Source organism: Mirounga angustirostris, unplaced genomic scaffold, assembly GCF_029215605.1.
Source record: "Mirounga angustirostris isolate CCGP_5_RB_7025 unplaced genomic scaffold, mMirAng1.0.hap1 SCAF_3, whole genome shotgun sequence".
Lineage (NCBI taxonomy): Eukaryota > Metazoa > Chordata > Mammalia > Carnivora > Phocidae > Mirounga > Mirounga angustirostris.
Genome location: NW_026991711.1, coordinates 180,044,248 through 180,059,910, shown reverse-complemented (window position 1 = coordinate 180,059,910; position 15,663 = coordinate 180,044,248). Strand labels below are relative to the sequence as shown.

Below are 15,663 nucleotides of genomic sequence, written 5' to 3'. Positions count from 1 at the left end.
AATGGATGACAAAATTTATGGATGATGAAAACATGCCAAGAAACAAGATATCTATAATGTGTCTGAATACTGGTCTACAGCATACTTTTTTTTTTTTTAAACAGATTTTGTTTATTTATTTGAGAGAGAGAGCGCACAAGTACAAGCAGGGTGAGTGGCAGAGGGAGAGGGAGAAGCAGACTCCCCACTGAGGTGGGAGCCTGAGGCAGGGCTCAAACCGGGGACCCCAGGATCAGGACCTGAGCCTAACTGACTGAGCCACCCAGGTGCCCTACAGCATACTTCGTCATTACAAAGAGAAAAACATTTACCTGGAAGAAACCACTTAACACACTTTTAAAGGTGTTTGAAGTTAAAATCACTGGTAATGGAATAAATCAGCATTTTGTGCCTCTTAATATGATGCACTAAGAAGAATACAATATCTTGCCTGTGGTATCTCCCCCCGTCCCACCCCCCCACCCCCCCACTGCCCAAAATACAGAACCTGTGTCATCATGAGGAAATATTGAACAAATCCAAATTGACATTATACAAAATAACTGGTATGGACTTTTCAGAAGTCAAGGTGAGGAAATGCAAAGAAAGACTGAAGAACTTCCAGAATGGAACAAGGTCCACAGATTGCATACTATTTCCTGAGCTGTGGTTATATATGATGCTAACATTAGGAAAACATGGGTCAAGAGTGCATAGGAATTTTTTTTTGTAGTATTTTTGCAAATTTTCAAAAATCAGAAATTACATCAAGCTGTAAAGTTAAAAAGATTTTTAAAGTAATGCTTGAGGATGCCTGGGGTGGCTCAGTCAGTTAAGCATCTGCCTTTAGCTCAAGTCCTGATCTCAGGGTCCTGGGATCGAGCCCCGCATCAGGCTCCCTGCTCAGCGGGAAGCCTGCTTCTCCCTCTCCCTCTGTCTGCCGCTCTGCCTACTTGTGCTCTCTCTCTATCTCTGTTAAATAAATAAATAAAAATCTTTATATAAAAAAAAAGCAGAAAAATTCCTTTAAAAAAGAGTTGAAAAGTGCAAAAATTAATTTCAAAATATTTGTTATCTTCCTGGCTGAAAATCCATCAAAAAGATTAAAATTCAGAAAGGAGGGGGAAAAAAAAAACCCAAACCCAACTTCTGACAGAGCCACTTTTCACTTCCTGTATCTTTGATGTCTATTTCATGGCTACTTTGTAAATCACCTTTCAAGAGAGGGTGATTTTTTTTTTTTTTTTAACTGCAAAAAAACCATGTTCACCTAAGTCCTTTCTCCACCAATTAAATCCTGGCTTCTCAGCTCCCAACACTCTATCTGAGGAACCTTCTTATTCACCACCATTCCCTCTCCCTCCTACCCATAGGAGCCCTTGGTTTGGTGGGCTATTTCCCATAAAACCCTATGGGAACAAAGATTTTGCCATTTAGAAAAATCAAAACCTACTTGGAGATTACAGAGAGGGCATTTCTCCAGCAGGCACGCATACCAAATAAACAGCATCAACAAAAGCAAGAATGAATCTGATGGTTTGTTTTGTTTTATTAAACAAATGGGTATAAAAATGCCAGCGAACATTTGGCGGCCTGGAGGCAATATTCAAAGTGGTTCAAGGAAACCATTTACTCCCTTTCCCCCCGCCCTCCTTTCGAGATCTCAGGTGGCTATTTCCTTCCTCTTCCTTCCACCTTGGCTTGCGCTTAAGGATTGCTTTCTTTGATTTTTAAAACACTTGGCTAATTCGTCCGTACTGTGTTGGAAGCAGGAGTGAGGAGAGAAAAACGTGCACCGCGGTCTCCACTGGATTTTTCAATATCTCATTTTCTTCCTATGTTCAGTGTATCTCACCAGGCAAGTAGAATAATAAAGGCCAGTGGATGCCCCCAATTTTAGCATTTTCATAGATTCCTAACACAGACAGAAACACTCTAAACGTGTTGCCAGGAAACCGTGACAGTATTTTCTCCCAGGAAAATTCTGTGCCAAACAAAATGCAAGAATGCATTTTAGAGACATAATTCTTATCAGGACAACAGAGGATTTATTAATAAAAACTGTAACAACAGAAGTGAAAGTGCCTTTTTTTTTAAATTCAAAAATGTTGACATCTTAATTATAAGTCAAGGAAATTAGAATTAGACAAGGCTTGCTGTCAACAGCTTTCCTAAACATAGTAGCTTAATCACATTTTTTTAAGTTGACAGGTGTCTGTTTCACCCTCACGAACTTTTATATCCCTAAACTCCCTTCACGGTGTCCAAATGAAGAAAGCAAACTAAGAAAAAAGTTATTCATTAATCAAAACCCTTCATCAATTTCCCGGATAAAAAGGAAGGAGCCAACACAGAAAAAAAAGTTAGGCTAAAAGACGACACAGCCAAGTAAAGTCGTGAGGGATAAAGTGAGCCCAGTTGTGACAGGAGACAGCAGGTGATTATGTTTCTGCCAAGAAAGAAGAGGCTGAGTTTAGCACACCCTTACTTACTTGCTTTGTGCATAGGAGAAAGAGGGATCCGGCCCCTGCCCCCACCCCCATTCCCAACTACACAAAAGTGAGAAAAACTCATGATCTGATTGCAGTTATGGGCACTTAACATGCTTCTGCTTTCCTACTGCTTTCTCGGTCTCGTGGGTTCTGCCTGTGGCCTCCTCTCTCTCTCTCTCTGAAGTTCACCACCACTTTCCGTTTCCGTCCCTATTTGCGGGTCTTGCATTCAGACTCTCTCAGGGAGCAATGCGATGGTCCCATCACTCACTCTCCCCTGTGCAGTATCCCAACTACGGGAGGTCCTCACACCTGACCATGTCATCAGATGCTGACCAGCCTATTGAAGGCTGCCCTTGAGTAGAGGGCTGCTCCCCAATCCAGTCAGCTTGTAGCCAAAATGATGGAGTCCCAGCATGGGTCCCCTGGTCCCAAACGATGGTATGAAAGTTAGTGAAAGGAAACCTCCTTTGGAATGGAACCGGCGGCCAGCAGGGGGAGCTCTCACACCCTACCACTCCTCAGCCAATTGCAGACCCAAACCAAAACAAACTTGCAAGTCCAGACCCACCCCAGCAGGAGGAAGGTTTTCTCCTGACCCAGCAACAGCCCAGCCAATGAGAGCTGTCACAAGTCAGCCAATGAAAAGCCACTCTACTTCAAACTCCTAGTTTATTCCAACGGACTTTTTGTTTCTAACAGCCTTCCCAACTCCCCTCTTCCTTCTATAAAAGACTGTTCCTCTCCTCTGTTTTGTTGTAGTTTGTTTTTGCTGGAGTTTGCTTGTCCCGAGCTGCAATTCTTTGCTCTTCCTGAATAAACCCATTTTTGTTACAAAATTACTGACAGGTTTATCCGTAAGATTAACAAGGCAAACCCATGTCTTAAGAAACCATTAGTGGTCTCTTTCCTCCTAAGAGTTTGCGGGTGAGGGTGCCACTCAAGAGTATCACGAAGAACCCCAAACAGATATTAAGGCTTGATTTCATGTTAGTGCTGTGTCTGCTCCTGTTTGAATAGAACATCGCCATTTCTTACATGCTTCAGCACCAGGTTCCTGCGATGCCCCCCAAAGGCATCGCCATTCAATCCCACACTTTGCTATTGGGCACAGTGACACCCCAAGAACCTTTCTTATCATGATGTCCCCATCACTAATTCTGATTCAACACATGGCATAGAACTGATCTGCCATCCCTCTGTCTACAGGCTGAAAACCAAATTCGGCAGGAAGCCACATTCAGGCTCCAGCCCCAAGCTCCAGCTGGTATTACATACCACCCCAATTTCTTTATGCTACCTGGGCTGGATACTTTCCATTTGTCCTTCCAGGTCCACTCTACACCCTTCTCCATGGAGGCTGACCTTTGTGTGCGGCATCAGGCAGGCTCCCAGACTCCTTGGCTTCTGATTGAATTTGGCCCAAGGAAGGCACTGGCAGCATGCAAGAGGGCACGTGGAGAACGATTTGGAGATAGAATTCCTCTACTCCTCCTGACCGGCTGTAGCTGTGTATCTCTACTAAAGGCCTCAGCTCCTGTCAGGAGTCTCTCTCTGACAGCTAAGCGCTCACTGGGGCCAGGCTTGCCAGAACCATATCTTCTCTTGCCTTTTTAGGTTGAAAGTCATCTGCTCCAAGATGCTTATCCTCCCTTGTTGGTTTCTCCAACACCACATACACCTTTGTAAATGATCCCATCTTTGAACTCCCTTCAATTACCTACTCCCTTTTAGAAAAATTTAAATAGACTTTATTTTTTTATTTTATTCTATTTATTTATTTTAAAGATTTATATATTTGAGAGAGAGAGAGAGAGATCATGAGCAGGAGGCGGGTAGAGGGAGAAACAGGCTCCTCGCGAGCAAGGAGCCTGAAGCGGGGCTTGATCCCAGGACCTTGGGATCATGACCTGAGCCGAAGGCAGACGCTTAACCCGCTGAGCCACCCAGGTGCCCCTAGACTTTATCTTTTAGAACAGTTTTCAGTTTGCAGAAAAATTTACTGATGCATACTTTATTCCTTACTTTATTTAGACTTCCGTAGTTTTACCTTTTTTATCTATTCCAAGGTCCCATCCAGGATTCCACAGTTACCTTTAGTTGTCATGTCTTCTTAGGCTACTCCTGGCTGTGACATTTGTCAGACTTCCCTTGTTATTTATGGCCTTGGCAATTTTGAAGAACATAGGCCAGGTATTTTGCAGGATGCCCCTCAACTAGGATTTGTCTGGTGTCTTTCTCATGATTAGGCTGAAGGCTTTGAAGAAGACCACCCAGGTGAAGTGCCATGTTCAGCCTGTATCAAGAGTATATACCATCAACATGACTTACACTGTTGATGTTAACCATGATTACTTGGCCGAGGGGGTGTCTGTCAGGTTTCCATACTGTAAAATTATTCCTCTGTGTAGCCCACACTTAAGGAGAAGGACATTATGTTTCTCCTCCTTGAAGTAGAACCTACGGATATTTTTTTTTTTTTTTGAGGCAAAATGTACAGAACATAAAATTTGCCATTTTTATTTATTTATTTATTTAAAAGATTTTATTTATTTATTTGTCAGAGAGACAGAGCACAAGCAGGGGGAGTGGCAGGAAGAGGGAGAAGCAGGCTCCCTGCAGAGCAAGGAGCCCGATGCAGGACTCGATCCTAGGACCCTAAGATCATGATCTGAGCCAAAGGCAGATGCTTAACCAGATGAGCTACCCAGGTGTCCCAAAATTTGCCATTTTAACCATTTTTAAGGGTTCAATTACCCTTTAGTCTCTTTCCTGCTGGGAATCTTACTCTACCCAGGTTGAATGTTTTACTCTTCACCAAAAATGGCAAAGTGTCTTCATGTTTTATCACTTAAGATTTCTAGGTAAAGAGATTCTCATATTTTCTTTTTTTTTTTTTTAAGATTATTTGAGAGAGAGAGTGCAGATGTGAGCAGGGGGAGGGACAGAGGGAAAGGGAGAAAGAGAGAGAGAATCTCCAGCAGACTCCCCGCTGATACAGAGCCAGACCCTGAGATCACGACCTGAGTCAAACCTAAGAGTTGGGTGTTTAACCTGCTGAGCCACCCATGCTCCCTGGGATTCTCACATTTTCATCTATTTGATTCCTATTGCTCTTTTAGTCCCCACTCAAGACTTCATGAGCTCCTCCAGGGATGGTGAGCTACTCCTGCTATTGTCTCCCTGGCCACAAACTTATGCTGTTATTATTATCAGCCTTTTATTATTATTAGCCTACATAGTCTATCCTAGTATTTTTTGCATTGCTTCATTTTCTCTGTGACTTTCCCAGGACAGGAACTAGATCTTATTTATCTTTGTATCTTTAAGGATGAGGACTAACCCAGAATCACAGTAGCTGATTAAGAAATGTTGTTTGGCATACAATCTCATTCGTATGTGGCATTTAGGAGAGAAAACAGATGAACATAGGGGAAGGGGGAAAAGAAAAAAAGGAGAGAGGGAAACAAACCATAAGAGACTTAACACAGAGACAAACTGAAGGTGGCTGGTGGGAGGTGGGTGGGGGAGGGGCTAGATGGGTGATGGGGATGAAGGAGGGCACTTGTGATGAGCACTGGGTGTTGTATGTAAGAGATGAATCACTGATTTCTACTCCGGAAACCAACATTGCACCGGATGGTAGCAAACTAAAATTTAAATTAAAAAAAAAAAAAAAAAAGAAATGTTGGTTGGAAATAAAGGAAGAAAAGATGAGATAGAAGCAAAAGTGGCCTGTTAAGCACCTGGGTGGCTCAGTTGGTTAAGTGTCTGATCTCAGGGTTGTGGGATTGAGCCCCACATTGGGATCTATGCTCAGGGCAGAGTCCTCGTGAAATTCTCTGCCTCTCCTTCCGCCCCTCCCCCTGCTTGCACATGCTCTCTCACTCTCTAAAATAAATAAATAAATAAAATTAAAAAAAAAAAAAAAGAAGCAGAGGTGGTCTATTTTTTCCAGAGATTAAAGAGGGTATTAATACCTACTAATGGCAAGGGGGTGGGAACACCCACACTCACAGTTAGATATCCTAGCACCCTGTTCTACAGGACAGCTTGGTATTGAAAGCCATAATATATATTTCTACCCAGCAGTTCCATGACTGGAAATTTAAATTAAAAAGACAATCAAAGACTGAAATCTGTCTTGGCAATGATTTTTTTGGATTTGACGCCCAAAGCAAAGGCAACAAAAGCAAAAATAAACAAGTGCAACTACATCAAATTAAAAAGCTTCTGCACAGCAAAGGAAAACATGAACAAAATGAAAAGGCAATCTACCAAATGGAAGAAAATATTTGCAAATCATATATCTGATAAGGGGAATTGTTTTTCAAATAATCCCATTAAAATGGGCAGAGGATCTGAATAGACATTTTTCCAAAGAAAACATCCAGATGGCCAACAGACATGTGAAAAGATCTGCAACATCCCTCATCACCAGGAGAATGCAAATCAAAATAATGATGACATATCACCTTCACCTGTTAGAAGGGTTATTATCAAAAAGACAAAAAATAACAAGTGTTGGCAAGGATGTGGGGCAAAGGGAATCCTTGTGTCCTGCTGGAGGGAATGTAAGTTGGTGCAGCCACTACGGAAACAACATGGAGGTTCCCCAGAAAATGAAAAATAGGGGTGCCTGCCTGGCTCAGTCAGTAGATCATGCAAACCCTTGATTTCAGGGTTGTGAGTTCAAGTCCTATGTTGGGTGTAGAGATTACTTAAAAATAGAATCTTGAGGGGCGTGTGGGTGGCTCAGTCAATTAAGTGTCGACTCTTGATTTTGGCTCAGGTCATGACCTTGGGGTTGTGGGATCAGGCCCCACTTGGGGCTCCATGCTCATCAGGGCATCTGCTTGGGCTTCTCTCTCTCTCTCCCTCTCCCTCTGCCTCTCCCCCCTTGCTCTCTCTCTTTCTCTCTCTCTCATAAATGAATAAGTCTTAAAAATAAAATAAAATCTTTTAAAAAATTAAAAATAGAAATACCATATGATCTAGCAATTCCATTTCTGAGTATTTATCTGAAGAAAAAGAAAACACTAACTTGAAAAGATATCTGCTCCCCCATGTTCATTTCAGCATTATTTACAATAGCCAAGATTTGGAAACAACTTTAGTATCTATGGATGGATGGATAAAGAAAATGTGCCCCCCCCACACACACACTGGAATATTCAGCTATTAAAAAGAAGGAAATCTTGCCGTTTGTGAGAATATGGGTGGAACTTGAGGGCATTATGCTAAGTAAAATAAGTCAGAGAAAAACAAATACCGTCTGATCTCATTTATATGTGGAATATAAAACAAACAAACAAAAAACCGGAACTCATAGATTAAGAGAACAGATTGGTGGTTGCCAGAGGCATTGCGGGTGGGGGTAGGTGAAATGAAGGTGGTGACAAAATACACACTTAAAGTTACAAAATAAATAAGTCATGGGGAGGGGCGCCTGGGCGGCTCCGTCGTTAAGCCTCTGCCTTCGGCTCAGGTCATGATCCCAGGGTCCTGCTCAGCGGGAAGCCTGCTTCTCCCTCTCCCACTCCCCCTGCTTGTGTTCCTGCTCTCACTGTCTCTCTCTCTCTCTGTCAAATAAATAAATAAAATCTTTAAAAAAATAAGTCATGGGGATGTAATTACTGCATGGCAACTACAGTTGATAACGTATATTTGAAAGTTGTTAAGAAGGTAGATCTTAAAAGCTCTCATCATGGCGTGCCTGGGTGGCTGGGGCAGTTAAGCATCTGACTCTTGGTTTTGGCCCAGGTCATGATCTCAGGGTCTTGAGATTGAGCTCCTTGTAGGGCTCTGCACTCAGCTCAGCTCAGCTCAGCTCAGCTCAGCTCAGCTCAGCTCAGCTCGGAGTCTGCTTGAGATTCTCTCCCTCCCTCTTCTTCCCCCTCTGTCCCTCCCCTGGGTTGTGTGCACACACACTCTCTCTCTCTCTCACTCTAAAATAAAGAAATAAAATCTTCTAACAAAAAAGTTCTCATCACAAGAAGAAAAACTGGGTCGTGATGGATATTAACTAGACTTACTGTGATCATTTCACAATACAGTATTTACAAATATTGAATCATCATGTACGCCAATAACTAATGGAATGGTATGTGTCAATTATATCTCAATTAAAAAAGACAATCAAGATATGTGGAAAGATACTTATACAAAGATGTTGTTATTTTCAATGCAAAACCAGAAAAAACCTAAAAGCCCAGCAATAGGCCAACTAAATTATAGTATATTCATGCTGTGGAGTAGGGTATAGCCACTAAAAATCAGGTTGAACATTTACTCAGTGATTACCTTTGGGCAGTGGTATAATGGCCATGGATTTAACTTTTTCTTTGTATTTTTTCAAGTTTTCCTATCTAAACAATATCTGTAACTAGAAAAAAATGATCAAAGGTACCCTTTCAAAGTGGCTTATTTTGCCATTTCAAACCTGAACATCAAAGAAAATCAAAACGTGAAGTTCGGCCTGTTGGCCAGTGGAGTTACAAACAAGCCAAAATGTCCCCCTGGCCATGACCACAGCCTCCAGCACCACCATTCTCGTCCTGAAAACACTAAGCATGGTAGGCCCCAGGAGAAGGGGATTCAGAGCTTCCCACCTCTGTTTGCCAGTTTCTCCAGACCCACTTCTCACCTGGACTCTGGACATTGGTTTTTTGTTTGTGTTTTCAAAGTTCCTCTAACAGGTGGAAAACCCACAGTTCTATTCCACTCTGCCCGTTCTGCAGATGAGACCCAGAGAGAAGTTCAAGGTGACATGGAGGTGGAGTCAGATCCAGGTTTGATTGCTAAGATGGTTCTTTGTACTGGAGCAAGCCAATAAAAGGGAGCGTGGGTTTTTGTAGATTGACAGACCTGGAGGGCCCCAAATGTTTCAAAATAGGGGTGTAAAGACTTCTCTAAATAACCTATCTTTGGTCCCTGCCTCAACTCAACTGTAGAACTATGTCTGAACAAATAGTTATCAGAAGGTTATTTATGGAGCACTGTACAATTTGGAAAGATCACTCCAGTCTAAAGTAATGACAGGGAAAGTCTCTGCAAAGTCTTTTTTTAAGATTTTATTTATTTATTTGACAGAGAGAGACACAGCAAGAGAGGGAACACAAGCAGGGGGAGTGGGAGAGGGAGAAACAGGCTTCCCACTGAGCAGGGAGCCCCATGCAGGGCTCAATCCCAGGACCCTGGGACCATGACCTGAGCTGAAGGCAGACGCTTAACCATCTGGGCCACCCAGGCGCCTGCAAAGTCTGTCTTAATGCAACTGTGTTGAGTAAGCAAAGACGATAAAAATCAAAATACCGTTCTATCCAAGGCTGGATTTACCCCAGAACAAATAAACACAATTCTAACCAGGCCTTTGCCCTCCTCCTCGGTCCCAAGATCCCTGCCTCTTGATCTTGGCTACTGCCAGGAATGTCCTCCTATGGTTATCCTTGCAAACCAGTTACCATTGCACTGAAAGCAACCTGTTCTCCTTCCATCCAACCTCTGCCAGGCTCCCAGCCAGCCCCAATACCTCACACCTTCACAGTGAGACAGATGAAACGGAACCCTGGAATTTTTCCCTGGAAGGTCCACAGAAGAAAGCAGTTTAGACTTGAGCTCAGAAGATCTGACTGCGGATATGTGGGAAGTCCTCAACAAAGCCTTTAAACCTTCAGGACTCAGACCTCTTTGTGAAAGGCATGACTACTGGGGCATTCTCGAGGTCCACTCTGATTTATTCAATGACAGTTTTGTGCAACCCCAGCCCAGCCCTGGTTTGTAAAGGATGTAGTTAATCTGTAACTTAGCAGTGCTTGGTGTTGCATGAGAATCAGTCAAGGAAGTCCTTCATCATTTCTGCATTTGTTCTGTTTTAAGGATTAAAATAAATACAGCAAATGTGGGAGGTGAGAAAAATTAGATGTATTGCATTCTAAAGCCACCCAAATGAAGAACACACTTCTCTATTGTTTGGAGGGTCTTAAATCAGTGTCCGAGTGCTGCCTGATTTCTAGGCTACGTGGAAAACATTTGATTCTCCATAGTTACTCTTCAATTTAAAAAAAATCTTTAATCTCTTATTTTGAATTTTTAGCTCTCTCTTACTTTTTCATGATCTATAGTGAGTGAAGTCGTCTTTGGGATGAGAAGGGGCAAACCCCTACCATTCTGCTTGCTGAAGCAGCAAGAAGACAAGTCTTTGCAAGAAATCTGCTTATCTTGCTTTTAAAGGGCAGATTTTATATTGCGGTCTGCACGCATTTATTCACAAAATTCACTGAGCTCCCATGTGAAGAAAATAATGAGCACACCAGGCAAGTTTCCTGCATTCTCAGAGCTTTTCACCCACTGGAGCAGATTGGCAATAATCAGATACCGCCCCGCCCCCCCCCCCAAGGCCTATTTACGCAATGTGTTAAATGCTGTAATGAAGAATCACCAGGAACAAAGAGAACCTCTAAAAGGGGGAGCGAGACTCGAAGGTGAGCAAAAGTGTCTCTTGAAGAACTGACCTTTGAAACTGAAGGATGAGTGGGGTTATTTGGAGAAAGGACAGGCGGCTCAGGCCAGCCATGGGCTGGGCAGAGGCCAGAGCCCACGGGGAAGAATAGCTTGTTGGGTCCCTGGTGCCAGTTACAAGAGACCCACTGGGCAGAACGGGGATGGGGTTTCTGCCCCGGTGCTGGTAGGGGGTGCAGTTTGTAGATCTCTCCAGGAGCAATTAAAACTGTCCCCTTAGAGTCCTATTAATTATGCGGGACAGGTATGCAATGTTTCCTTTTGAATTCTCCCTGTATTTGCAAAATATTAATCTTCCCAAGTCACCTGAAACAGACCCACCTTTAAAAACATTCATTAAGCTCTCATGTATCAAATGCTCTCCTGGGCTATTTTTCCTCCCATCATACACCAATACGATGACTTCTTACTGTGAATTTTTAGCTTCCTCTTAGTATTTCATGGTCTATAGTGAGTAAGGTCGTGTGTTGGATGGGAGGAGAGAAACCCCTACTATGTGGCTGAGTGCACAGGCTTTTTAAGCAGGTGGAAGTCACCTCTCTGCAAAACATCTGTTTATCTTGCTTTTAACGGGCAAGAGGATCCTTTTCCAGAACTGAGTTTCAGTACCACAGGTCATGTTTAAAACAGTCTGAAAAGTGTTAGTGGGAAAATGCACCCTGCTTCAGCTTCCTGAATTGGAGGAACAGAGGAAGAGTGTGGGGAGAGGGCATCAGAAAGCAGCCCGTGCATCTACCCGTGTGTTAAACAGTGTGTACGTGCAGTGTGCACAGAAGATGCTCTGCCACATTTCAGGTATGTGACTGGTTCTTAGCTCCTCACTCTGTCCCATTTTTAAGACAAGGCAAAAGGGAACTACTGGGTATTTACCCCAAAGATACAAAAGTAGGGATCCGAAGGGGTATGTGCACCCCGATGTTTATAGCAGCAATGTCCACAATAGCCAAACTGTGGAAAGAGCCAAGATGTCCATCGACAGATGAATTGATAAAGAAGATGTGGTATATATATACAATGGAATATTATGCAGCCATCAAAAGGAATGAGATCTTGCCATTTGCAACGACGTGGATGGAAATGGAGGGTATTATGTTGAGTGAAATAAGTCAAACAGAGAAAGACATGTATCATATGATCTCACTGATATGAGGAATTCTTAATCGCAGGAAACAAACTGAGTGTTGTTGGAGTGGGGGGTGGGGTGGGAGGGATGGGGTGACTGGGTGATAGACACTGGGGAGGGTATGTGCTCTGGTAAGCGCTGTGAATTGTGCAAGACTGTTGAATCTCCGATCTGTACCTCTGAAACAAATAATGCAATATATGTTAAGAAAAAAAAAGAAGAAGAAGAAGGTAGCGGGAGGGGAAGAATGAAGCGGGGGAAATCGGAGGGGTAGACGAACCATGAAAGACGATGGACTCTGAAAAACAAACAGGGTTCTAGAGGGGAGGGGGGTGGGAGGATGGGTTAGCCTGGTGGTGGGTATTGAGGAGGGCACATTCTGCATGGAGCACTGGGTGTTATGCACAAACAATGAATCATGGAACACTTCATCTAAAACTAATGATGTAATGTATGGGGATTAACATAAGAATAAAAATAAATTAAAAAAAAAAAAGACAAGGCAAAAGGGAAAGGGGGTGGGCGGGTCTCAAACTCACCTAAAAGTTACTAGATGTCATGTGGAACAGAGAAGGAACAATAAAGAAAAAAAGGAACATTATAGAGGACTTCTCTAGAATGGAGCACACACCCCACCCTCACCCTCTCAAATAAATTTTGTAATTCAATGCCGGCAATATGCCATCCCACACTGAAGCCAGGTTCTTCGTAATTCCTCAGTTAGGAGATCTGGAAATCTACACGTAAATGAATGCCACCTTCCTGTCACCAAAACGGCTCTTCATTCCCCCCTCCCTCAACAAAAGGAGCTGGAATCGTCAATACATTGCTTCCTTCCTCTGGTGCCACACTTTGAGCTCTCCCAGGGCAAGGGCAGCTCCTGTGGGTGGCCAGGGCCCATGCGGAGAGCCCTCCCGCAGCCCTGGCGCGCTAGCGTCTGCAGCCTGTCCCTCCCGCCCGGAGTCCCTGCACCGCGATGACAGCCAGGCCGGCTCCCCAAAGCCGCAGTGGGTTGTATAACCACCCTCCGAAAGCCTGGAGGGGAGCGCGGCGAGCTTCTCTCTCGACTGCATCTGTCAGAAGTCCCTGGTGCCAGTTACAAGAGACCCACTGGGCAGGACGGGGATGGGGTTTCTGCCCCGGTGCTGGTAGGGGGTGCAGTCTGTAGATCTCTCCAGGAGCAATTAAAACCTAAGTTCCGTCCTCAGAGCTGGAAATGCAGGACAGTGAAGGGCACAGCGAGCCCTGCTACACCCCTCGAGTGCGGATCAGGCGAAGGGGGATGGGGCGGAAACTCATGAATCCCGCGGGAGTCCTCACAATTTCTCCCCGGAGAAGCCTCTCGCGAAAACGCCAAGGACATCTCCCCTCCCCTTTTCAATTACGTAACTCTTACACATTTGGGAGAAAGCTCACGAACATAATTTCACTTAGGAAGGGAGAAAGTCTTTAGATGCATCTAAAGCTCCGGGTGCATGTGATGTCGGAACGGACGGGGGTGCTACCTGGCAGCGGCAGAGGTGGCATCCTGGTGACTGGACTCCCCGCCCCCTCCGCCCTCCGAACCCCGCGCCCGGAGCCGGGTCGCCGCCGGGGATGGCGCTCGCCCGTCCCCGCGTCGCGGACTCCGCGGGACCCGCACGTCCGCGGCTGCGGCGCGGGCTGCCCCCTCCCCCACCCCGGCGAACACCTGGCCGCGGTTACCTGCGGGGCCGCGAGTCTCCGCAGCCCGTTGGCCGGCCCCCGGCCGCCCTTGCCGTTGGCCGCGGGGAGCTGCGCTGGCCCCCGCGCCGCACCCTCCGCCGGGCCCGCGCAGTTCGCGCGGGGGCCTTCATCCGGCGCCGGGAAGAGCCCGCAGCGGCGCTGGAAGCGGGCGACGAGCTGGGAATCCTGCAGGCTCCGCAGCAGCTCGGCCATGGTGCTCCGGGGCCGCGCGCCAACACCACCACGCCGATGCCCTCGGCTCGCACTGTCCCCGCCGCTCGGGCGCTCGCCGGGCCGGGCATTCGGGGCGGAGGGCGGGCGGGGCCCGGGGCGCCGGCCAACAGGTGCGCCGCTCGGGTCCTAGCGCCGACCCGCGCGCGCGGCCGCCCAGGTGACCTCCTCCACCTCGCGCGGGGCACGTCCGCCCTCCTTGCCCTCCCCGCGGGCTCGGAAGGGCTCGGGCGGTCCCTGGCGTCCGGCCTGCTTGCAACTAGGCGGAGGCGCACAGGTGTCTAAACCGCGCCTCTCTTTGTGCCACCGCGCCCACCCCCCCACCCCCCGCCGGTCCCTTCGGGCTGGCGCGTAAGTGCCACTTAATGGGGAGCGGCCGAGCACGTGTAGACCAACGGGAGTCCTTCCTGCCATGCGCGGGCTGGTCCCGGAGTGACCCCACTTTCACTCTTGAGCCCAAGGTGAGGTCGGATTTCTTTCCAGCTTCCCGCACCCAGGCGTCTACTCCTGTCTTTCTTTGCCTGCTTCCTGGAAGAATGAGCCCTCTAAGGAAAATCCCCAAGTTTTTCCCAAACTGTGATGCAACGTCTCCCCGAAGCACGACCTCCTCGACCTTGCTCAAGAACCGAGGAGGTTGAAGTATACATGAATCATCCTCTGAGTCCTTGCGCCTGCTCTTGTGATTTGGCAAGTGGTGAACACTTTTAGACGGGTGTGGAGGAAACGCTACTCTTTCTCAGTTTTCTGCATTGGGAAAGATGATGCTGCCCCTCCCTTCTTTTTTTGCTCTGCCTCTGATTACAAAAGGGCACTGGAGAGGCACAACAAGGTCGTTCACGACCTTTAGACCCTAATGGAACCAGGTGAAGGGCGGGGAGGAGGATGTGACATCCCACCGCACCCCTCCCTGCCTGCTTTAAAGATCTCAGAAGGCGAGGAGCAAAGGAAACGTCCTGCAGGTGCCCTTGGTTTTCCTCCCTCCCTCCTGAATCTCCTAGGAGCGCTGAGATTCCCCCCACGAGGGTCTCTGCACTTCCTGACAAGGAGTGAGATGCACAGTCAAATTAGGAGGAGCTGATCAGCCTGCAGCAAAAGTGCAATCCTTCTCTTTCTGTCTTCAGCTGACAGCAGGAGGTTGCCTGTTACTGGTAGCTCATGCAAAGCCTACTGAGTATTTGGTTGCACAAATGGCTATGAACAAACACCTGCCACTTTCCTGTTTATCCAGCTGTCCTTTTGGATCAGGAAGTCTTTAGGATATAGCTTTCAAGGATGGTTTGGTCTCCCTCATGCCTTAGTTTCTGCTCTCCTTCCCAATCCTGATGGAGAACAAGATCAAAGTGACAAAGAAAGCAATGACACTTGGGAGATACTTAGTTTACAAAAGAAGCGCAGGGCTGCTCTCACAATCCAGCTGTGTGACACACAGAGCTATCCTGTCCTGGAAGCAGACATCTCTTCTCCCCAACGTCGCTGTCATTTACAGCCCCTGGGACAAAACCCTACCGTTTAGTTTTAAAAGCTAAAGTTGGACTAAGGCAGGACCTATTCTTTTTATGTGTGAAAGAAATAGGTTCTCCCATGAAGACACTTGAGGGGTGTAGCTCTGAGATT

At 46.1% G+C, this 15,663-nt stretch overlaps 1 protein-coding gene across 1 annotated transcript in view; it reads right to left on the bottom strand.

Moving 5' to 3' along the window:
- The window catches only part of SGPP2 (sphingosine-1-phosphate phosphatase 2), a 109,355-nt gene extending 95,119 nt beyond the window's left edge, over positions 1-14,236 (bottom strand). The window contains exon 1 of the mRNA XM_045867333.3: positions 13,819-14,236. Within this exon, the coding sequence (XP_045723289.1) occupies positions 13,819-14,031 (213 nt within the window). The 5' untranslated portion in view covers positions 14,032-14,236. The remainder of the gene's footprint in view (positions 1-13,818) is intronic.
- Positions 14,237-15,663: the final 1,427 nt, after the last annotated feature.